At 41.0% G+C, this 22323-nt stretch overlaps 4 protein-coding genes and 2 pseudogenes across 4 annotated transcripts; 3 read left to right on the plus strand and 3 right to left on the minus strand.

The window, feature by feature from the left end:
• Positions 1 to 580: 580 nt before the first annotated feature.
• On the plus strand, positions 581 to 2058 carry LOC106398557. The gene is made up of 2 exons (XM_013839092.2): positions 581 to 782; positions 854 to 2058. The coding sequence occupies exons 1-2, from the start codon at positions 581 to 583 to the stop codon at positions 2056 to 2058; spliced, it is 1407 nt and encodes a 468-aa protein (XP_013694546.2).
• Positions 2059 to 2497: 439 nt separating this feature from the next.
• Positions 2498 to 6184, plus strand: LOC106398556. The gene has a single exon (XM_013839090.2). It carries the CDS (start codon positions 2498 to 2500, stop codon positions 6182 to 6184), a length of 3687 nt encoding a protein of 1228 aa, XP_013694544.2.
• LOC106398555 lies at positions 5579 to 8189 on the plus strand. The gene is given in 4 exon segments (XM_022701514.2): positions 5579 to 6920; positions 6923 to 7023; positions 7025 to 7912; positions 8056 to 8189. Coding segments are annotated over 3 exon segments (414 nt in total). The 5' UTR covers positions 5579 to 6868; the 3' UTR covers positions 7286 to 7912; positions 8056 to 8189.
• Positions 8190 to 8426: 237 nt separating this feature from the next.
• LOC106398554 lies at positions 8427 to 11722 on the minus strand (annotated as a pseudogene).
• Positions 11723 to 18350: 6628 nt separating this feature from the next.
• On the minus strand, positions 18351 to 19759 carry LOC106397005 (putative wall-associated receptor kinase-like 11). The gene is made up of 2 exons (XM_013837529.2): positions 19645 to 19759; positions 18351 to 19564 (listed from the first exon to the last, which is right to left on the minus strand). Exons 1-2 carry the CDS (start codon positions 19757 to 19759, stop codon positions 18351 to 18353), a joined length of 1329 nt encoding a protein of 442 aa, XP_013692983.2.
• LOC125586880 lies at positions 19394 to 21069 on the minus strand (annotated as a pseudogene).
• Between the last annotated feature and the right edge of the window lie 1254 nt (positions 21070 to 22323).

A 22323-nucleotide genomic window follows, 5' to 3' on the forward strand; every position in this document is an offset into this window, starting at 1 on the left:
AGACCTCTTTATCCACCGTCTGGCATGGCTATAGTTAAATCCGTATGCAAAAGATATTTTCATTTTATTAGTTAGATTTTTAGTTAATTAATTAATCATTGATTTTACAAGATTTTCGTGATCTATTTAAATTTGGTAGAAGATATCAAAGTTTTAACATATTTTTTTATTACGATAATTTGTTTTTAAAGATATAATATTCGGTTTTAATAAAAGAAATAAGTTATATCTATTGTTGTTGGAAAAAGAAAATTATATAATAAGTTAATTAATTTGGATTGTATCCCAATTATTTACTCAAAACAAATAAAGTTAGTTTACATATACGTCATATATTAGGAAGGTAATCCTATATACTGTCAAGAAATATGTTAACAGAATCTTGCATTAAGAGAATATGACACGTGAGGCTTCCAAAATTAATTAATTTTGCCAACTTAAATCACGCGCGAATATATTGTGCTTTCTTGGTATAATAATCAAAGTGTTTCTACCGGCTTTGTTCTTGAGCGTTGAAGACTGGGTAGTTGATCTTTAAATCTGAATAGGAGATCAGAGAAGATTAAAGGCAAAATTCAAGATGTCTGCAGCTATGGATAGGGCTCTTATGGCTCTCTCACTGGAAGAAGAGGAAGAGGAAGTTCCGTTTGTCATGCCGGAGCTCCCTGGTTTTAGTTCTACAGAAGAAAATGCGCTAAGCCTCATCGGGAGGACTCTCAATCCAGAATGTCAAAAAATCTCTGGGTTAATTCTCACTATGCCAAGGAAGTGGCAGAAGGAAGGTCGAGTTAGGGGGTAGCGTTGTCGGAAGAAAAGTTCCAGTTCATCTTTAAAAATGAACATGATCTGATAGATGTGTTAGAGAAAGGGGTCCAAACTTTCAATGAGTGGGCGATTGTCTTGGAAAGATGGGTGGAGAACCCACCAGATGACTATCTTCAGTTCATCCCCCTTTGGGTCCAGATAAGCAAAATCCCAGTCAACTTCTACACTGAGGCTGCTCTCATGACTCTAGGGGAAATGCTAGGTGAAGTTAAGGTTCTTGCCTTCGATCCTACGAAACCTATCACTCAGCCCTTCATTAGGGTTCAGATTCGCTTCAATGTTGCTAATCCTCTGAAGATGGCGAGGGTTCTGGATATGGGAGGAGGCAAAACTCATACGATACATTTCGATTTCGAGAAGCTCCAGAAGAGATGTTATACCTGCAAGAGGCTGAATCATGAGAAACAAGTCTGCCCTTTGGAGATCAAAAAACGTCAATCTGATGCTACGCGGAGAAGAGAAAGGATTATAGCTGAAAAGTTCAAAGATAACAGTGTTCTGCAACAGAATGATCCTCTCTTCGGGGTGCTGGAAGAAGAGCAGGTAGGGCTGAATCCAAACACAGGAAGGCCAAAAATTGCTAGTGAAGTTCTGGAGGAAATGAGAAGATTCCTACTGGCTGATACGGGTGAAACTCTGGCTATTAAGGTTGACAAGGTGAAGAAATCAGTTAGAGAAGTCGAGAAAGATCCTCTGTTACAGAGGACCATTCTGAGACTAGAGCAAGCTCCGGTCTTTACTACAGAGTTAAACAAAGGCAAAGGTCCAGTGTTTGACTACGGAGAGAAGGAGATGGTTCGACGTAATTGGGACATCAATGCCAAGCCGACCAAACTCTTGGCTGATTCCATGAAGGCTAACAGAAATGTCGTGCTCACAGATTCTTCACCGAGATACAATATTGGTTCGAATGATGAAGCTGAAGGTTACTATCTGGACACTTCTTCTGTCAGTCTTACGGTTTTTCGAGCTGAGTTCTCTGAACCTAGTTCTTCCGGGACTGTTAGAAAACGTGGGCCGGTAAGGAGAAGACCACCACGAGCTCAAAGACAGAGACAGATGCTAGCTCTCACTGCTGGGAATGAGGTTCAAGTGGGTGAGAGAAGAGAAGGGAAACAGGAAGTTGGAGCGAGAAAGAGGAAGAAGATTAACCAAGGAACCGAGGAAGTTCCATCCATCAAGGCGCAATGCTTATCGGTGATCCCACGTGAGGGATCGCCCCCTACCCAATGAGCATTATGAGCTGGAATTGCCAGAGATTGGGGAGGCCTCAAGACCTGACAATTCATCGTCTGCGGGAGATGTGTAAAAAGCAATTCCCGGAGATTCTGTTCTTGATGGAAACTAAAAACTGTTTTAATGTATTGGTGGATTTACAAGTCTGGCTAGGATTTGATAGAGTCTACACTGTTAATCCGACTGGGTTGGGGGGGGGCTAGCTGTTTTTTGGAAGAAAAATGTAAGATTGGAAGTTAAGAAGGCTAATAAAAATATTATCGACTGCTTGGCTCATTTTGGAGGGAAATCCTTTTATCTCTCGTGTATATATGGAGATCCAGGAAGTGAAGGAAAAGCTAGAGTGTGGGAAAGTATCAGTAGGATTGGCTGTCATCGGAAGGAGCCATGGTGTCTTATAGGAGACTTTAATGAGATTTTAAATAATTCCGAAAAGATGGGAGGGCCTAGAAGATCTGAAGCGTCCTTTATACCTTTTGCTGATATGTTAGAGTGCTGTGAAATGGAGGAATTCACGAGCAAAGGAAACAAGTTTACTTGGGAAGGCACTCGTTGGAAGAAAAGAATCCAATGTTGTTTGGACCGAAGTTTTGGGAATAAAGCTTGGCTCTCCTTGTTTCCGAATTCTAATCAAACATTCTTGGAGAAACGTGGGTCTGATCACAGGCCCGTGTGGCTGAACCTTTCTGCTGCTCAGAGTGGTTTCAAAGGACAGTTCCGGTTTGATAAGAGACTACTTATTAATCCGGAGGTTAAAGGACTTATTGACAAGGTCTGGAGGAGAACTGGCTCTAACTGCAATCTTAAGGTGTCGCAAAAGATCAGTAGATGCAGGACGGTGCTGAGTCGCTGGAAGAGAACGAACCAGACTAATGCTAAGGTCAAAATTCTTAAACTGCAGGAGAGGATGGAATGGTTCCAATCGAAACCATACCCTTGCAGATTCATGATTGAAGGCATTCACAGAGAGCTAGTTGGGGCTTATAAGGAGGAAGAAATGTTTTGGAAACAGAAGAGTAAAGATAAGTGGCTGGTGTTTGGAGACAGAAGCTCAAAATTCTTCCACGGCTCGGTCAAGATGAGAAGATCCAAGAATCAAGTCTTGAAGTTAAAAGACAAGGAGGGACTTGAGCAGTGGACAGATGAAGCTAAAGCGGAGATTGCTATTGAATATTTCAATGAGCTTTTCAAGTCTACCAATACAAATTCGTATGATCCTGTCTTTGAAGACTTTGTTCCAAAAGTAACCACCTCCATGAATGTTGATCTGTTGAGAGCTGTATCAAAGGAGGAAGTCAAGGACGCTATTTTTTCTATAAATGCTGATAGTGCCCCTGGGCCTGACGGCATGACTGGCGCCTTCTTCCAGAAATACTGGGACATAATTGGAGAGCAGGTCACAAATGAAATTTGTGAAGTTTTTGCCCAAGGTGCTTTACCGCAGGAATGGAACCTCACCTATCTTTGTTTACTGCCCAAGATACCCAACCCTGAGCACATGTCTGACTTGCGACCGATAAGCCTTTGTTCGATCCTTTATAAAACGGTATCCAAGATATTGGTTAGGAGAATTCAGCCTCTCCTCCCAACCATTGTCTCGGTGAACCAGTCAGCATTTGTCTCTGATCGCGTGATATCAGACAACATTGTGATCGCACACGAAGCGGTTCATGCCCTCAAAGTTCATCCTAAGATAGCTCAAGAGTACATGGCCGTTAAAACTGACATGTCTAAAGCGTATGATCGGGTCGAATGGAGCTATCTGAGATCTCTCCTGCGAGCTTTGGGTTTTGATGAAAGAGTGGTCGTTTGGCTTATGATGTGCGTTACCTCGGTGACATTTTCGGTACTGGTGAATGACCAACCTTATGGTTTAATTTCGCCCCAGAGAGGAATTCGACAGGGAGATCCTCTCTCTCCCTTCTTATTTGTGCTATGCACCGAAGGTCTAACACATCTGTTAAATGTGGTGGAAAGAAATGGCCTCTTAAATGGTTTACGGTTCTCGGAGGATGGGCCTTCGATTCACCATCTCCTTTTTGCCGATGACAGCCTATTCATGTGCAAAGCTTACCTTGCTCAAGCTACGGTTCTTCACCGGGTTCTTGAGTTTTATGGAGAAGCTACGGGCCAGTGTATCAATCTGTTGAAGTCTTCGATATCCTTTGGGGACAAAGTGGATGTCCAGACTAGGCTCCTGGTGCGTGAGATCATGGGTATTGAAAATGAAGGTGGAGCAAGTAAGTATTTGGGGCTTCCGGAATGTTTCTCCGGATCTAAAGTGGAATTGTTCTCCTATTTGAAGGATAGGACACAAGCTCGGCTTGATTTGTGGTATTTACAGCATTTATCTCAAGGGGGAAAAGAGATTCTACTAAAATCAACGGCGGGAGCTATACCTGTCTCGGCCATGGGATGTTTTAAACTCCCGAAGACGATTCTCTCCAAGCTTGCTACCATGATGGCCAATTATTGGTGGAGCTCTGAGCCTCATCACAGGAAGATGCACTGGATCTCTTGGGACAAGATGTGTTTACCAAAATCCCTTGGTGGGATGGGGTTCAAGGATCTAGAGTGTTTTAATCAAGCTATGTTAGCAAAGCAGGCAGAGAAAATCCTTAACAACCCGCATTGTCTTCTAGCGAGGTTTCTTAAGAGCATTTATTTTGTTGATGGGGATTTTCTTTCTGCTCCATTGGGCGTAAGATCGTCCTATGCATGGAGAAGTTTGTTGTTTGGTAGAGATCTTCTTCAAAAAGGGCTGAAGCTAAGAGTGGGGAATGGCCAAAGAACAAGGGTTTGGCTAGACAAGTGGGTTGAGGATCCGATAGTGGGACTCAGGGCGCCTTGGATAAAAAACAATACCTTTGATGTTAATTTAAGGGCGGAATATCTTATTGATTTTGAAGAGAGAATTTGGAATCAACATAAGCTAAGGGAGTTGTTTGTCCAAGGGGATGTTGATATCATTTCTCGATGTCAGCCAGTGTGTCATAGAGATGATTTTTTCACTTGGAATTACAACAAGAATGGTCGCATATCTGTGAAATCGGCTTACTGGTTGGCATCTATGGAAAAGTTTAAGATACATCACTCACGATCTTTTGAGTTGCCGTCTCTGAATGGGTTGAAAGAGAGCTGCTGGCGGGTTCAGACAACACCAAAAATTAAAGTCTTCCTCTGGAAAGCAATGAGTGAGGCCCTGTCGGTTGCGGAACTGATCAATGCTAGAGGAATGCATGTTGATGCCAGATGTCAAGCTTGTGGTGAGGAACCTGAAACAATAAACCATGTGCTGTTCACTTGTCATGTGGCCAGACAAGTTTGGGCCCTCTCCAGTATTCCTAACACGCGTAAAGGGTTCCATGAGTTTTCAGTTTACGCAAACCTTAACTTCCTTCTCAATCTGAAGAGTTACGGTAACGGGCCTCTGAGACTGTGGAGAAGCTGGCCATGGATTGTGTGGAACCTTTGGAAGAGAAGAAATGAATTGCTCTTTAGAGGGAGAGGATTTTCGTTGGAGGAAGTGGTAAAGAAGGCGGAGAATGAGACTGAAGAATGGCTCCTTGCGCAAATTATGGAGAAGGAATGGTCTGTCTCTGAGAAAGTTAATAAGGCTGTGGACGGTTCGAAATGGACACCACCCCCTTCGGGTTGGCTGTGTTGTAATGTGGGAGTTGATTGGAGTAAAAGGGACGGCCAGGGTGGTGGAGGATGGGTCCTAAGGAATGAGCGTGGTGTTGTCATCCTTCACAGTCGGAGAGCCTTTTCGGGTTTGTTTAACAAAGATGAAGCAAACTTTGAAATCCTTAAGTGGGTGGTAGAGAGTATGAGAAGCCACCGCATCTCTAATGTGATCATTTCAGGTGACTTGGAGGCTATGTTTGGAGCAATATCAAGACCCGATGCTTGGCCATCTTTTCTTTTCTATGTTGGTGAAATTGAAAGAGAGTTGGTGGGCACCTCTGGTATTATATTTCAGAAAGTATCACGAGAGGAAAACAGAGGAGCCATGCTTATTGCGCAAAGTGTGACAAGAAAGGGATTGACGCAATCTTATGTATCGAGTGGCCACCCTAATTGGTTGTATGAATTTTTTGTTAACGAAAGTAGACATATCTAGTTTTTTAGTTTCAGGTTCCAGCAGAGTGTATTTCTTTGTGGGAGGCCAGTTGTAATGGCGCAAGGCACCATGATCCTCTTTACGGTATTTGGTCCTTTCGTCAGTTTGCAACGGCTCTGCTCTATGTGGTTCTTGGTTTGTAGTCGTGGTTAGGTGTGTTTGGGGACATCAATAAAATTATCGTTGGAAAAAAAAAAAAACACGCGCGAACGTTTAACCGACTTTTCTAGTTATATTTCATCTTTGGCGTTGATTAATTCACACGTCAACAATTTGAGACCGTAGGATCTCTCTCTGATATCCCCGAAATTTTAAACCGACTCGGGATTCTGGGGTTCTATATAAGAAGTGGTCAACTTCTTATTCCTTTGCACCCAAATCTCCCGCTAATTAGGCGATGGTTCTCTTGTTAGGGTTTGGGCTCGATTTTTCCAGGCCGTTCATCGAGGTACGTTCTTGTCTATTCCTAGGTTTTCTCGATTTTTGGTTCCTACTGTTCCTATTTCTATAGGGATTGAATAAGAGCGGAGAGGGATAAACGAGATCTGATCAAGTCTCGTTGATCAACAAACCACGACAAGTCCTTTGTGTAAAGAGGAGCGATCTTAGTCCTGGTATCTTCTTATTGCGTTATCTGTACATGTTTCGTTTGGGCTCTCAAACGGAAAAAGAAAGTAGTTAGGGATGTATATGACCTTTGCCATGACAGGTGCGCTTGCTTGGCAGGTCACAAACCCTTAATAAAAAGAGAGTTTTTGTTCTGCGGAGGGATGGGAGATGGTACGGGATTGGGTAATATTCTTTCTTTTTCCGGCTCTCCCTCCCTCTGGTCTGTGTGTGCTTGTGTCTCTCTTTTTACTTTCTTGCTCATTCATATGCTTCTTGCATACCACTAACATGCTTCTTGCATGCACATTATGCTTCTTGCATAACAAGAACATGCTTCTTGCATACCCACATTATGCTTCTTGCATACCACAAAGAGTATCACAGACCGAACTTTGTGGCATCACTTGTGTCTCTCTAATATGCGGCCTGCATATGAACGAAGAGAATCACTACATCACTTGTGCTCTTTATTATGCTTCTTGCATGTGCTAATCTTCTCAAGGGCTGAATGACATTCAGCCTTTGATGACCAAAACGATGGTAATATTATGTGTAAATCTTTTTTTTCTCAGAAACATATGAAAGAACAAAGGTGAAAAGTAGTAAAATTTGAATTTTTAGTTAAATGCCGTTTATTTTGCGTTCTCCAGCTACTTAATATGTTTGCAGAATACTGTTCTGTTACTCTATTGCAATCATGTAGCTTGTACTCACTCTCATAGACTATTGATAAGTTTTTAGAGTACTATTGTCAATAAATTCTCAAGCTAATATGGATAGTGGATTTGTATATTATCTTCTTTGGTTCAGATTGGGTACGTGGCTATGATTATAAGCCTATTTGCATATACATTAACAATCAAAGGTTTGGCTCAAGTAGTTGTTGTTCTGATGTGTGGTGTACTGTGTTGTGGGTAACACTTAAATGTGACTCATGTGAGCTATGCCGGTTTTTAGGGTTTTTACCATCTGAGTTATCCTAAAGTGGTGGATATGTGTTTCAAGAATGGTTGGTAGGACGATGGAATCTGAATCTATAAAAGCTGAACAGTTGCAAGGAGGTTGGTCTCTGTATCTTGTGGATTTACAAGGCTTTTTGGTAAACACTATTATCCAACGGTAAGGTTATTGCTTACTATTGTATATGGTATAATTAATAAAACATCGACATGGTTTCTCCATTTTCCTTTAATCATTGGCCTTTGTCTGGTTCATAATTTCATATGATCTGATGACCATTGTCTGAATGTTACTTGTCCTAGGTGCTTACATAATGACCATCTAATATGAGCAAGCCTTCGTCTGTGTATATGTTTTTTGGATACAAACGAGAGAGTAAGAAGTGGACCTGTCGGTTTAGATGGGAAAGTACAATCTGCAAGAAAGTTCGGCTGTAACCTATTCGATCGGTTCCTTTTGCTTAAGGATAATAAGGATTCGTTTGCTGTTTTGTGTAGTAGTGCTCGAATGAAACTTGTGGTTGTGGAGGATTGTCATGGCGTTTTTTGTACGAGGTTGTATTCAACGTGTAAAGGATGCTTCAAATCTTTGAAAGTATATGAGTTAATATTTTAAATGCATAGAAGCAAAAAGAAAGGGAAGACCCCCCACTGGAGACTAGAGAGAGATGCAAGAGAGAAACAAAGCCTATGGCGAAAATTAAAATGTAATAACACATGAGCAGCAGGTAAAATGAGAGAAAAAAACAAACCACAAACATCTAAAGCACAAAAATGCCAAACCTTCGAAAGTGGCATCAATTTATTCAGAGTTACCTTCACTTTCTACAATTCACCATGTAGTGCGAGGAAACAATGGTTCAACATCTGACAAGGATGACGAAGAGACAATACCAGGGGCCGGAGCTGTAACAGCAATGGTCCATGAATTAGAGATTTCTATCATTTCCATTCCTTCTTCCTCTTCATCACCACTTTCAATCTTTACCAGTGAATCCTCTGGAGATGAACATATCTTCTCTAACTCTGTAAACACTTCTCTCATGTCATCTCCTTGCTAGATTTGCCACTGCCATTACTTGTTCTCTTTCATGGCAGCTCTGAAATGATCAGCTAAGCCTCTTATTTCCTGAGAATCCGGGAGTGTTATTACAGGCTTCTCCCCAGTGATTAGCTCAACAAGGATGACACCAAAGCTATAAACATCACTCTTATCGGTATATTGGCTAGATCCGTAGTACTCTGGATCCACATATCCGACGGTGCCTGAAATAACTGTCGTCCAGTGAGTATGATCCACGGTTACTGTTCTTGAAGTACCGAAATCAGATACCTTGGCTCGATACTTCTCGTCTAGTAATACGTTTGTTGACTAGACATCTCTATGATAGATTGGAGAACTCGCAGCAGAGTGCAGATAGGAAAGAGCTCCTGCAATATCTACAGCAATGCGCAGACGCACGCCCCATATCATTGTGTAATCATCAGATTCTTCACGGATGTGCTGGAAAAGGTTACCATTGGGGATAAACTCATAAACTAGAACAGGAACTTCCGTCTCTAGACAACATCCCCAGAGCTTGACGACATGTCTATGGTTGACCTGTGAGAGAATGACGACTTCGTTGATAACTCCTCTAGTTTGTCTTCATCTACAGCTTTAGATTTCTTGACAGCAACGGTTTTACCATCGACAAGCATTCCCTTGTAAACAGTGCCTTGACCACCCTGTCCAAGTATCCTGTTCTCGCTGAAGATTTCTGTGGCTTTTTCAAGCTCACTTGAGGTGAATACTCTCGTCTTCTCTAAGATGCCTTTATTTGTATCAAGTTGTTGTTGCAACAATAGTCCCCCGTTACGTTTGAAGAATTTCTTTTTTCTTTGAGTGATCCTTCTCTTCTTAATAAACTTTCTAAGCATCAAGATACCAGCTACTAGGACTAAGATGCCAAAACCTGAACCTAATCCTGAAAATAGTGCAAAATAACGTATATTGGTGATCATCAAATGTTAATTTGCGAGAGAACCATTTAGTGATGATACATTTTGTGACTTACCTATCATTATTGCTCTAGTTTTATCTCCCACGCAATTAAAATCTCCAGGCACATTTATGCAAGTTTCGCTAGCTCTACGGTTCCGGCTGCTTACCCTTCCGATCCGGATGACTGGGTTCTAGGCACTCATTAACATCTGGATAATGGATATGAAAGATCATTATTTGTAATCAGCTGACGATGTTCTATATATGTTATTACATTGGAGCCATCAAACGTTAAAGATTTTGTAATCCTCGACAGATGTTTGCACAAGAAAAGAGAGAGAAATTTTGAAACAATTTTACTGACCTTTGCATACGTTAAAGAGGTAGGTGTTGCCTTCGTAACCTCGGTTGCATCCACAATTTGCATCCACAATTTGCATAAATGGTCCCAGAAATGGTTATATTGTTGCATACGCAACTTATTCTGGATTGATCTATAATCTAAACTATTGAACTCGTTTGTGTTTATGCAGCTTAAGGAGTCTAGGAAGGTAAGATTCTTCGTTTGAATGACCCATCCTATGCTAATTGTAGCACACTCATTAGCATAAAGCCTTTCTGGCTCTATTGCTTCTGATGACCTGTAGACTTCATCTGTTAAGAAGGCCACTCTACTGTTTTGGCTTCCATTATTAATACTCTCTATACTGACACCGATCACCTGGTGAGTATCAGAATCATCTGGTAGACTTGCACACAGCATCCATTTCCATCACAGCTTCTTTCTTCGTCCTCGGATTTGTTGAAAAATTGAACGTGTTAGTTAGGTAACGTCTCTTCATTTTAAGTGCAACTTAACTGGCATCCCACAATGCTCGGCTCGATGTTAGTCAACGACGCCTTGCTGTTGCAACCAACCGATACCAGGCTGTTTCCACGCCCAGTGAAAAATGGGCTATCGGTCAAGTTAAGAAGCGATCTATTAGACTCTTTTCCATCTCTAGAACATCCAACAGATGTTATCGCAACTTTGATACGAACCGATCCATAAGAACCAGCTAGATAGATATCCAAAACTTCCATGCGCAGCTTGTAAAGGAACGGGAAGGTAGCGTTTCTGCATTCGATTTTGTACCATTCGTTGAGGTAGCAACCTTCTTGGATCCCAAATGGGTAAGGGATCTTTATGCTTCCGCATGTTTCGGGTTGACACGAGCTCGAAAGGGAGACAACATTTGAAGCAAGGATGAGCACAAGAAGGGGAGAGAGAAGAATCTGAAAGTGTGAAGAAATAAGATTTTGAAACTGAGATTTCTATTTCTTGATTCTTAAGGTTTTACAATAGATTGAGATTGCTTAAATAGAAACAAGTGAAAGCTCTAGTTCCTATTACACTTGTCATCATCCTTCTTTTTCGAGAGATCCTAAGGCTGAGAATGAGTTGTACAAGCCAAGACCACATGGTGATGTCATGATCTGCCTTCCCTCTCTTTTCTCTTCTCTTGCTCTGTCTTTGTCGCAGAGTACCGTTGGAGAGAGTTGATGACTTGTTGAAATGGGCTTAGGTTGTTGGGTTTGAAGTGACTTGGGCCTGAACAGAGTTGATTCATTTTGTGGCTTAGGGCTGTTTGAACTGATCTTGCCAATATCCCCTCTCAAACTAAGCGTGGGAGGAACGTCAACGCCTAGTTTGAAACGGAGACTGCAGAATGAAGCCGTCAGAAGAGATTTGGTAAAAATGTCGGCCAGTTGAAGCTGTGCCGGTATGTGCTTGACGACTAGAGAACCTAGATCCACTCTTTCACGAACGTAGTGATAATCAGTTTCAAACTGTTTAGTTCACTTGTGGAACGCCGGATTTGCCGTCAGGTAGATCGAGGAGAGATTGTCTCCGAACAGCTCAGGTGTAACTGGGAGAGATATACCTAGTTCCCTGAGAAGAATACTTATCCATGCCATCTCAGATGCCGTTTCAGAAAGTGACATGTACTCGGCTTCAGTGGAGCTTTTGGAGACTGTTTGTTGTTTCTTAGAGGACCATGAGATGAGGTTTTGGCCGATAAACGTATATAATCCTCATGTTGATCGTCTTGTAGCTGGACAACCTGCTCAATCGCTGTCGCTATAGGCACGAAGAGTGCAGTCAGTGTCTTGCACCAGTGAGACACCCATTGTAACGGTTCCTTTGACGTAGCGCAGAATTCTCTTTAGATTGGTGAAGTCTGAGATTGAAGGAGCGTGCATCTTTTGGCACACATAATTGACTGCAAACTGGATATTAGGTCTTGTCAGGGTCAAGTACTGAAGTTTCCCTGCTAGTTTTCTGAAGAACTGAGGGTTGTAGAAAGGTGTATCCTGATCTGGAACATTGTTGAGTTGCAGAGGCAGAGGTGTGTTGATTGGTGAACAATTCTCCATACCCGCAGCTCCAAGAAGGTCTATTGCATATTTCTCTTGAGATAGAAACAAACCTTCATCGTGAAAGGTTGCTTGAATTCCCAAGAAGTAATACAACTTTCTGAGATCTTTCATCCTGAACTCTGAGTTGAGTTGATCAAGTATCTTGGTTAAGATCTGAGAGTTGTTATCGGTTATAGCCATATCATCTACGTTGAGGAGGAGCATGATGATGTTACTGTCTTTGGTGTAGATGAACAGAGATGGATCTTTGACACTGCACAAGAATCCAAACTCAATAAGGAAGTCACTAAATCTGTTAAACCAAGCACGCGGAGACTGCTTTAGGCCATAGAGAGATTTGTGAAGATGGCAGACGTGATTCGGTTTGCTCTTGTCAACAAATCCCGCTGGTTGCTTCATGTAGACGGTTTCAAGAAGATCACCGTGCAAGAACGCATTCTTAACGTCCATTTGCTTCACTTCCCACTTCATGATTGTAGCTAGATGAAGCACAATGCGGACAGTCGCTGTTCTGACTACCGGGCTATATGTCTCGAGATAGTCCACACCCTCTTCTTGATTGTTTCTGTGTACTACAATGCGAGCTTTGTGAATCTTAAGCGTACCATCAGCGTTAAGTTTGTGCCTGTAGATCCATGAGTTTCCCAATACATGCATCTCTGGTGTTCTTGGAACCAGTGACCACGTCTTTGTAATGTTACAGTTCTCAATTTCTTCTCCCAAGGCGTTGTTCCATCTTGGATCCTTGAGAGCCGATGTCATAGTTGTTGGAACTGGATCAGTTGGTCTGTGTCAACAGAGCGTACTTAGGATTTGGTTTGACTATTCCAGACTTAGACCTTGTCACCATGGAATGTTGAGATGTTGAAATTGGAACGGTGGAGCTGACAGTCACAGAGCCGACAGTCACAGAGCTGACAGTTCTCTCAACAGGAACAGATTGAGTACTGGCAGTTCTTAAGTTTCTGCTTGTTCCACTTCTTGAAGATACATTCCTAGAAAGAGGTGGAAAATCTTCTTCAGAGAACAGGGAACCCTCAGTATTTGTAGCGGTTGAGGTTTGTGGAATTTGAACGTTTGATGTAACAACAGGTGAGGCAGCTCTCGGTGGCTTCTCAGTCTGAACAGAGTTATCATCTCGCAGGAAACTTCTCTGCCAAGCTAACAAAGAGGGTGTAGTCGCTTGAGTATGAAAGCGGCTGTAGACTGATTCAAAAGGGAAGCTCGACTCTTCAAAGAGAACATGCCTTGAGATGTAGACACGCCTCGTTGGTGGATACATACATCTGTAACCTTTATATTTGTCGCTGTATCCGAGAAAGATGCAGTGAAGAGATCGAGGATCAAACTTTGTAGCTGCGTAGTCTCTCAACATAGGATAACAAGAGCAGCCAAACGATCTGAGAGAGGAGTAGTCTGGTGCTCTGCTGTGTAGTATTTCAAAGGGGCTTCTCTTGTCTTGTAAGGCTGATGATGGCAACAGATTACTCAAGAAGTTAGCTGTGTAGAAAGCTCCAACCCAATATCGTTGAGGTATTTTACTTTGAAACATCATTGTCAATCCCAGTTCTGTAACATGACGATGTTTTCTCTCCGCTAAACCGTTTTGTTGCGAAGTGTGAGGACACGAGATGATCTGTTGAATCCCATTGTCTTTGAGATGAGCCAGAAATCGTTTGCTGATGAACTCACCACCCCCATCACACTGAAAGATTCCTATTCTCTGTGATAACTGATTCTCAACCAGCTTCTGAAACCATACAAATGTATTGAAGAAGTCTGATTTGGCCTTTAGAGGAAACAACCAACAGAAGCGAGAGTAGTTGTCTATAAATATAACATAAAAGCGCAATCCTTGATTAGAGGTAACATGAGATGGACCCCAAAGATCACAATGGACTCTCTCTAAGGGTCTAGACACTACAAAAGAAGACGCAACAAACGGTAACCTACAACTCTTCCCTAGTTGACATGAATCACACATCTTCAGGGTACTTTTATTGACTGAAATAAACTTGTTATGACTCAGGTACTTGAGAGTTTGATCTTGTGGATGTCCCAACCTCTTGTTCCACACTTCATCACTCGCAGCCGTCTGTCTTGTTGAGTACAAAGCTTGAGGCTTCGGAGAGTTGAGACTGTACAAACCTTCACGGGTGCTGCCTTGTTTCAGAAGGCTTTGCGTTTGCTTGTCCTTCACACACACCCAGTTAGAATCAAATTCAAACGAACAAGGATAGTCATTGGTGAGTTTAGAAACAGATAAGAGTGAGTTAGTGATCCCTGGACAAACTAGCACATCTCTAAGAGGGAGTGAAGTACCTGATGTAGAGGCTATGTCTGCAGAGCCAACATGAGTAATGGGTAAGAAGTTCCTATCTCCAATGATAACTGCATCATTTCCCTTGTACGTTTGACTATAGGCAAGATGATGCGGCGAGTTAGTTATGTGAGAAGTAGCTCCTGAATCAGCAAACCATTCAGCCCCAGCATTATCAGATCCATCAGTGATGCGCATAGCCGCTAAAGCAATTGGCAAGTCTTCCTCTTGATAGGTGTTGTTGAACCTGTGCCAGCATCTCAGTGCACTGTGTCCATAGCGTCCACATATCTGACACGACGGTCTCTCATTAGATGAGACCGAAGACACAGAGGAACCGGAGTGAGACCTTGGAGAAGACAGTTGTTGATGGAAACCTCTTCCTCTTGTAGAGAAAGAGCCCACGACCTCTGTTTGCTCCAAAAGGACTGTTAGATTGGCCTCTTCCTCCTTGGTTGTAGTATCCAGCTTGATAATTAGTTCTCTGAGTATTGAAGGCCAGATATGGAGAGACGTCTGTGAGAGTGTTGTAGCGTTGGATGCGAGCATCGTAGCTGTGGAAACGAGGAACCAGATCTTCCAAGTTGGGATTTGGCATCATGTCCACGGAGCCTTCGAGAGGTTCATAATCCTTGCCTAAACCTTGAAAGGCCGCAAAAAATTTCCATCCTTTCTGGAACAGGACTTCCAATCGAAGCTAACTGGTCGCATATAAGCTTAACATCTGTGAGATAGTCTGTCATAGATCTATCTTGCTTAGCTACCGTCTGAAGCTTGTGTTGGAGTTCAAACAAACGTGACGATGTTGGACGGTTGTAGTGCTTAGCTAGCGCATCCCAGATCTGGTGAGAGGTGGAGCAGGAAACGACAAGACTTTGTATGTCTTCTGAGAAAGAACCAACCAACCAAGATTTGATAACCTGATCTGTTTGGAACCATGTGTGAAAGTCAGGGTTTGTAACTGGAGTTGTAGATCCATTGATTCCCGGAACGGCGAGAGTCTCAGGTGGCTGAGGCGTAGCTCCGGTGACAAACCCTAAAAGACGTTGACCGTTGAGAAAAGCTTCGAACTGATTCTTCCACAATAAGTAGTTTCGCTCGATGAGCTTAAACTGTGATTGAGTTCACTATCTTTAGTGAAGGAGGTGAATAGAGTTCAACAACTTCCATGGCTCTGATACCATGAAAGTGTGAAGAAATAAGATTCTGAAACTGAGATTTCTATTTCTTGCTTCTTAAGGTTTTGTAATAGATTGAGATTGCTTAAATAGAAACAAGTGAAAGCCCTAGTTCCTATTACACTTGTCATCATCCTTCTTTTCCGAGAGATCCTAAGGCTGAGACTGAGTTGTACAAGCCAAGACCACATGGTGATGTCATAACTTTTCCTTTCTTTTCTCTTCTCTTGCTCTATCTTTATCGCAGAGTACGGTTGGAGAGAGTTGATGACTTGTTGAAATGGGCTTAGGTTGTTGGATTTGAAGTGACTTGGGCCTGAACAGAATTGATTCTGCTTAGGGCTGTTTGAACTGATCTTGTCAATAGAATCGACAACGAGGAGAAACTGGTTTTGCACCTCATCATGAGGCTTCTTGTGACGCCCGTCACCTCCAATCCGGAGAACAGCGGACCACCAACAATATCACATATAATAAAAGCCCATATACCCAATTACACTCATCCAAAGCCCCAATAAAAATCCGAATAAAAAGTCCAGTAGCACCCATCCGTCCAAATATCATATACTCGTCAGTCTCACCTGAAATGGGGAAGAGAGAGGGGTGAGTAACGGGAAAGTCACTCAGTGAGGTATGAGATACTAAACCCGAAGTCCATGGACCCGGACAGAGCACTCCGAATAAATATAATTTAATCCTAACAAGTTGCAAACACGGTACCTAAAGTACCCAAAGATCACACAACAGTCCTAGCGAGGTGCACACTCGCTGTCCATTAACATGCCAAAACACCACCGAATATGTGCTCGGTAACACACGCCCGTAGACGATTTATCGACCTCGAAGCCTTGGCACAACAGGTCGACTAAGCTGTGCCGCAGCATACACCACACCCAATGTACTGGTCTCCGGCCGACACACAGAATTACGTCTCCATGGTCGGCTAACAGCCAAATCACCTCAATATACTATATACATATATATTATCAATTATAAATGAACAAGCACTGTTGAACCATCTAACACCCTAGTTCCGGTTACAATGACAGACTCGATTTCACCCAGACGGAACGCATTAGAAACAAATTATACTTATTCGAGATCTTAAGCCGTGTACGAGAAGCTCGGGAAAAACCCTCACCTTAGTCACCGGAGAGCCGAAAACGGATCGGAAAGCAATCGGACCAATCTCGTACGTAACGTCACGAGGATGAAACCATGGATCTCCAAACAACACGTCTTATCTCCTAAGACCAAGAGCTCACGCTGATATACCCCGGTTCCGGCCACATGGCTGCAATCTTCTGTGGTAGGTGACTAGCGATGGAGGAGAGCGGTGACTGGTGGTGATGATACATGACGGCTCCGGAGGAATGAGGTGAGATACCTCACGGTGGTGGCCGGTGATGATTGATCTCGCAGCGCGTCTCGTCTTGTCTTCTCGGACACATATGTGAAGAAGAGAAGAAACACATGTGATGAGCAAGAGACATGGAAGGAAGGGACACAACGAACAAGGTGATGAAGATGGTGTGAGATGCTTGACGGCGTGACTCTCTCACGAGGTTATTAAAATAATAAGGTGGCTGGATTTTTATGAAAGCAGGTATATATATAAATACAAATACACACGGTTAGGTTTAGGAATTAAAATGGTTAGCTTTGGTTTAGATAAGAATTACAATTAAGGAAAATCAAACAGGTTTAGAAAAGAAACCCGGGTCAGGGTCGTTACACTTCTATTGTTGGACAGTGCTACACAAGCATAGGCGACTCACACGGTTACTTGCAAAACAGGCTTCAAAGGAACATCAGATGTTTTGTTAGAACTTTGGGAGATAGATATCATAGGAAAATTTTAGGTGCTGTTTATTTTATTTTTTTGCTCGGTTAATATAAATCAAACAGTGGTCAATAATCAAACGCCGTCTTGTTTGAAAGACGCGCCAGCAAACAATTTAGTCGTTCTAAGGCATGCCCTGAAAACATAACTATCATTTTGAAATACGCTTGTGAGTGAATTATCGTGATAATAATTTTCTTCCCTCGAAACTGTGGAATTGTCGTTGAGTTCTGGAAGAAGAAGAACGTTTCTCGTCATACGAACGAGTCCGAGAATTTCATGTTTTTCTGGTAAACATGGTCGAAGCCCTAGCGTAAGCCCCTTGAGCTGAGTATTTGATGAGACTGTTCGAATCGAGCTAAACTTTGGACAATCTCTCGCGGCGAATACTTGTGCAATGAGTGAGTTTTGAGATAGTGATCGGTTGTATTGTCGACGATAAGAACAAACTGATTTGGGTGTCGGATTCTTACAATATTAGATCTCCAAGTCAAGAGCTTAAACTTAAACTTGCTACTCTTTTTTACTTTCCTTCTCTGTTTTCAGTTTTCTTCTTACCCAAATAGTTTCTTATTTCAAAGTTTAGACAAATGAGAGTGTGAGGGAAGGTTTAGTCTTATCAAAGACTCGAGCTTTATCATCTTAAACCTAAGATAAATTAATATAACCGAGATGGCTGCTAAAGCTAAAAGTATAAATATACTACAATATAGTATACAAGATCTAAACTATTTGTAAACAACAAAGTACCACAAACTTAGTTTGAAACAATAAACAACAAGTACCACAAATTTCACACAAGTATTTAAAATACCATAAATTTTATTCACCATTACCATACCTTATTATAGTTTACCATGTGGGAGGAGGAAGCAATGGTTTAACATCTGACGAGGAAGCCGAAGCAACCGGAGCAGTAACACCAACGGTCCATGAGTCAGCTATGACGATCATATCCATTCCTTCTTCCTCGTCACCGTCACCATCGTCATTTTCAATCTTTACCAATGAATCCTCTGGAGATGAACATATCTTCTCCAACTCGGTAAATACTTCTCTCATATATGGCCGCTTCTTTCCTTTTGAATTCAAACATCTCCTCGCTAGATTAGCAACTGCCTTTACTTGCTCCGGTTTGCAGGCATCTCCAATTCGAGCATCCATAATATCAATTAACTTGTTCTTTTTCATGGCAGCTCTGAAATGATCTGCTAAGCCTCTTATTTCTTGAGAATCTGGTAGGGTTATTACAGGCATCTCTCCTGTAATTAACTCAACAAGGATGACTCCAAAGCTATAGACATCACTTTTATCAGTATATTGGCTAGATCCATAGTACTCTGGATCCACATATCCAACCGTACCTGAAATAACAGCTGTCCAGTGAGTATGATCCACCGTTACTGTTCTTGAAGTACCAAAATCAGACACTTTGGCTCGATATTTCTCGTCCAATAATATGTTTGTTGACTTGACATCTCTGTGATAAATTGGAGAACACGCAGAAGAGTGAAGATACGAAAGAGCTCCTGCGATATCTACAGCAATGCGTAGGCGCACGCCCCATATCATTGTGTAATCATCAGATTCTTCATGAATATGCTGGAAAAGGTTACCATTGGAGATAAATTCATAAACCAGAACTGGAACTTCTGTTTCAAGACAACACCCGAAAAGTTTGACGACATGTCTATGGTTGATCTGAGAGAGAATGACAAGCTCGTTGATGAACTCCTCTAGTTTGTCTTCATCCACAACTTTGGATTTCTTGACAGCAACAGTTCTACCATCTACTAGCATTCCCTTGTACACAGTACCTTGACCACCCTGCCCAAGTATCCTGTCCTCGCCGAAGTTTGCAGTGGCTTTTTCAAGCTCCCTGGAGCTGAATATTCTTGTCTTCTCGACGTTGCCATCTCTTGTTTTTAATTGTTGCTGCAACAAGAGTCCCCCGTTACGTTTGAAGAACTTCTTTTTTCTCTGAGTGATCTTTCTCTTCTTATAAAACTTTTTAAGCAGCCAAATTCCAGCTACTAGGACTAAGACGCCAAAACCTGCACCTACTCCTGAAAAACCACACGAAAAGAAGGTATGTTTTCAGAAGATATTTTCATGATGATAGCTGAAGATACATTCAGTGACTTACCTATCATTATCGCTCCAGTCTTATCTTGCACGCATTTATGATGTCCAATCAGATTCACACAAGTGTCGCCTACTCCACAGTACCGCCGGCGGAGATATATATCAGGATTGTTCATTTGGTCGCACTCATTAAAATCTGAATATTATGTGAAATTGTTAACTAGCAGCTATGTTTTGTAGGTTATTACACTGAAGTATCCAGACATGGAAGATTTTTAATCATGACACAGAAAGAGAGACAATTTACTAACCTTCACATCCGTTAAAGTAGGTACGGGTTGCCTATATAACCTTGGTTGCAACCACAGTTTGCATAATTGGTCCCAGAAATGGTAATATTATTGCATATGCAACTTATACTGTATTGACTACCATACGTTAAAATATTGAACTCATCTTTGTTTTGGCAGCTCAAGGAGTTTAAAAAGGACAGATTCTTAGTTTGGACGAACCATCCTATCTTAACTATAGCATACCCCTTTGCGAACAATCTTTGTGGTTTGGTTGCATTCGATAACGTGTAGACTTCATCTGTTAAGAAAGCGACCCTGCATTATTGTTTTGTGGAGTTTTCATTATTAAAGCTCTCTAAGCTGACGCCGATCACCTGTCGAGCCTCAAAATCATCTGGTAGACTTGACTGGCAGCACCCGTTGCCATCACAGCTTGTGTCTCCTTTTCTTTTTATTTTTGTACAAACCGGTTTATACGCATAAGACAACATGGTATCTGAGCAGCCTGTCTGGTTGAAAAAAGGGATGGTTTTGCTCGTTTCTTTGCTTGCGTTGCAATTCAACTCGCATGCCACCTTGATGGGCTCCATGTGAGTCAACGACGCCTTGCTGTTGCAAGTTGCAACCAACGGCTACGAGCCTGTTTCCCTTTCCGAAGAAGAAAGGGCTATCCGTCATATTCAGAACTGATCCAGAAGATTGCGCTATTCCATCTCTGGAACATCCAACGGATGTTATCGGGCTTTTGATACGGATCGCCCCGAATAACGTATCTTTGTAATAAAATTCATCTCTGTCACCTGGAATAGAGATATCCACAACTTCCATGCCCATCTTGACTAGGAACGGAAAGGTTGCATTTCTGCATTCGATTTCGTACCAGTTGTCAAGATAGCAACCAGTTTTTATACCAAAAGGGTATGGGATCTTTATATTTCCACATTCGGTTTGACACGAGCTCGAGACAGTGAGATCTTTTGAAATAAAGATGTGTATAAGTAGAAGAGAAAGATAAATCGAGAAAGAGTAATTGTTGTAGAACCTCATGATATTGCTTCTCTTGTTGGACCGACTTGTTCCTTGCCAAACAAGCAAGCATGCAGGCCGAGTCACAGTTAAGTTCCAATCACTTGCAACACATAAGGTTGTATCCTCAGGGAGATATAGTAGGACAGGTTGGGGAACTGTGTCTGAAACAGGTTTCGTCCGAGGATAAAAAATCAACCAGTGGCAAAATTCTAATAGCTTAAGGTCAATAGTCAACCTTAAGTTGTTTTGGTATAGATTAGAAGATTAGATGCCGCAAGCAACCATATATAGTTCTAAATTTCATTTTCACACCTCACAAAAATTATACCATCTCGTATACTTAATACATTCTTTTTAAGTCTTAGTACTAAATAATATACATATAAACTAATTAATTAATTAATTAATCACAAAAGTCATTTTTGTATTCCCCTTCTTCCTTTGGGTTTGACCAAAACTTAATTATCCGGTATACTCCTTCTGATTCATTATAAGTATCGTTTTAGGTTTCGGCACACGGATTAAAAAAACAATTAATTTTGTACATTTCCTATAAAAAACACTATTACCTATACACCTAACCATATTTCAACCAATAGAAAAATAAATTTTGCATAAAATTAATAAATTTTGCATTGAAAATCAAAAACGACACTTATTTTGTAACGAATTTTTTTTTCTAAAACGACACTTAATATGAAACGGAAGAAGTATTTTGCATAAACCAAGACAGACAAATGATTGCTCAACTTCACCATTCTAATAAAGTCTAGTGGGATTTTTTTTTCTCTGTAGATAAATTGAACTTGGCTTTTATTGTGAGTAATGGAATTTTAAGAACATTATAATACTCATACAATAATCCCGTGATGATGTATACTTATCACTAGGTTAAGACCCGCGCCTTGCGCAGAATAAATATTATATATATAAATTATTTTATGTATTAAATATTTTTACATATTATAAAATAATAAATATATATTGAATAATTAAAAGTTAGCAACTATTAAATATATAATTAAATTGGTGCGAACATATAAATCAATTTTATTAATCTAAATTTTTTTTTTTTAATATTTGATAGGATATGTAATTAAATTTAAATGATACTCACATACATAGTATATTTTAGTATATTTTTAATATTAATGTCTATTAAATGATGATTTCTACTCATATAGTTTTTTTGATCATTTGTATCTTTTATAGAAAAAAATTAAATTACTGATAACAAAATTTTAATTGTGGGATTAATAGTTTTAATAATTTATAATTTTTTAAAAAATAAGTTGTCAATGTTCGTTTAAAATTTTTAGCAAAAAATTGTTCATAGTAAATTTTGAAACTAAAAGATTTATGTATTTTATATGGTTTATAGTTTAATTTAAAACAATATATATATATATATATTAATC

Source organism: Brassica napus, chromosome C5, assembly GCF_020379485.1.
Source record: "Brassica napus cultivar Da-Ae chromosome C5, Da-Ae, whole genome shotgun sequence".
NCBI classification, from domain to species: domain Eukaryota; kingdom Viridiplantae; phylum Streptophyta; class Magnoliopsida; order Brassicales; family Brassicaceae; genus Brassica; species Brassica napus.

Coding starts and splice junctions, on each gene's coding strand:
- LOC106398557 (XM_013839092.2), top strand. CDS start 581: ATGTCTGCAGCTATGGATAGGGCTCTTATGGCTCTCTCACTGGAAGAA. Junction 783..853: donor AAGGAAGTGGCAGAAGGAAG/GTCGAGTTAGGG, acceptor ATGATCTGATAG/ATGTGTTAGAGAAAGGGGTC.
- LOC106398556 (XM_013839090.2), top strand. CDS start 2,498: ATGGGAGGGCCTAGAAGATCTGAAGCGTCCTTTATACCTTTTGCTGAT.
- LOC106397005 (XM_013837529.2), bottom strand. CDS start 19,759: ATGAACAATCCTGATATATATCTCCGCCGGCGGTACTGTGGAGTAGGC. Junction 19,565..19,644: donor GACTGGAGCGATAATGATAG/GTAAGTCACTGA, acceptor GTGGTTTTTCAG/GAGTAGGTGCAGGTTTTGGC.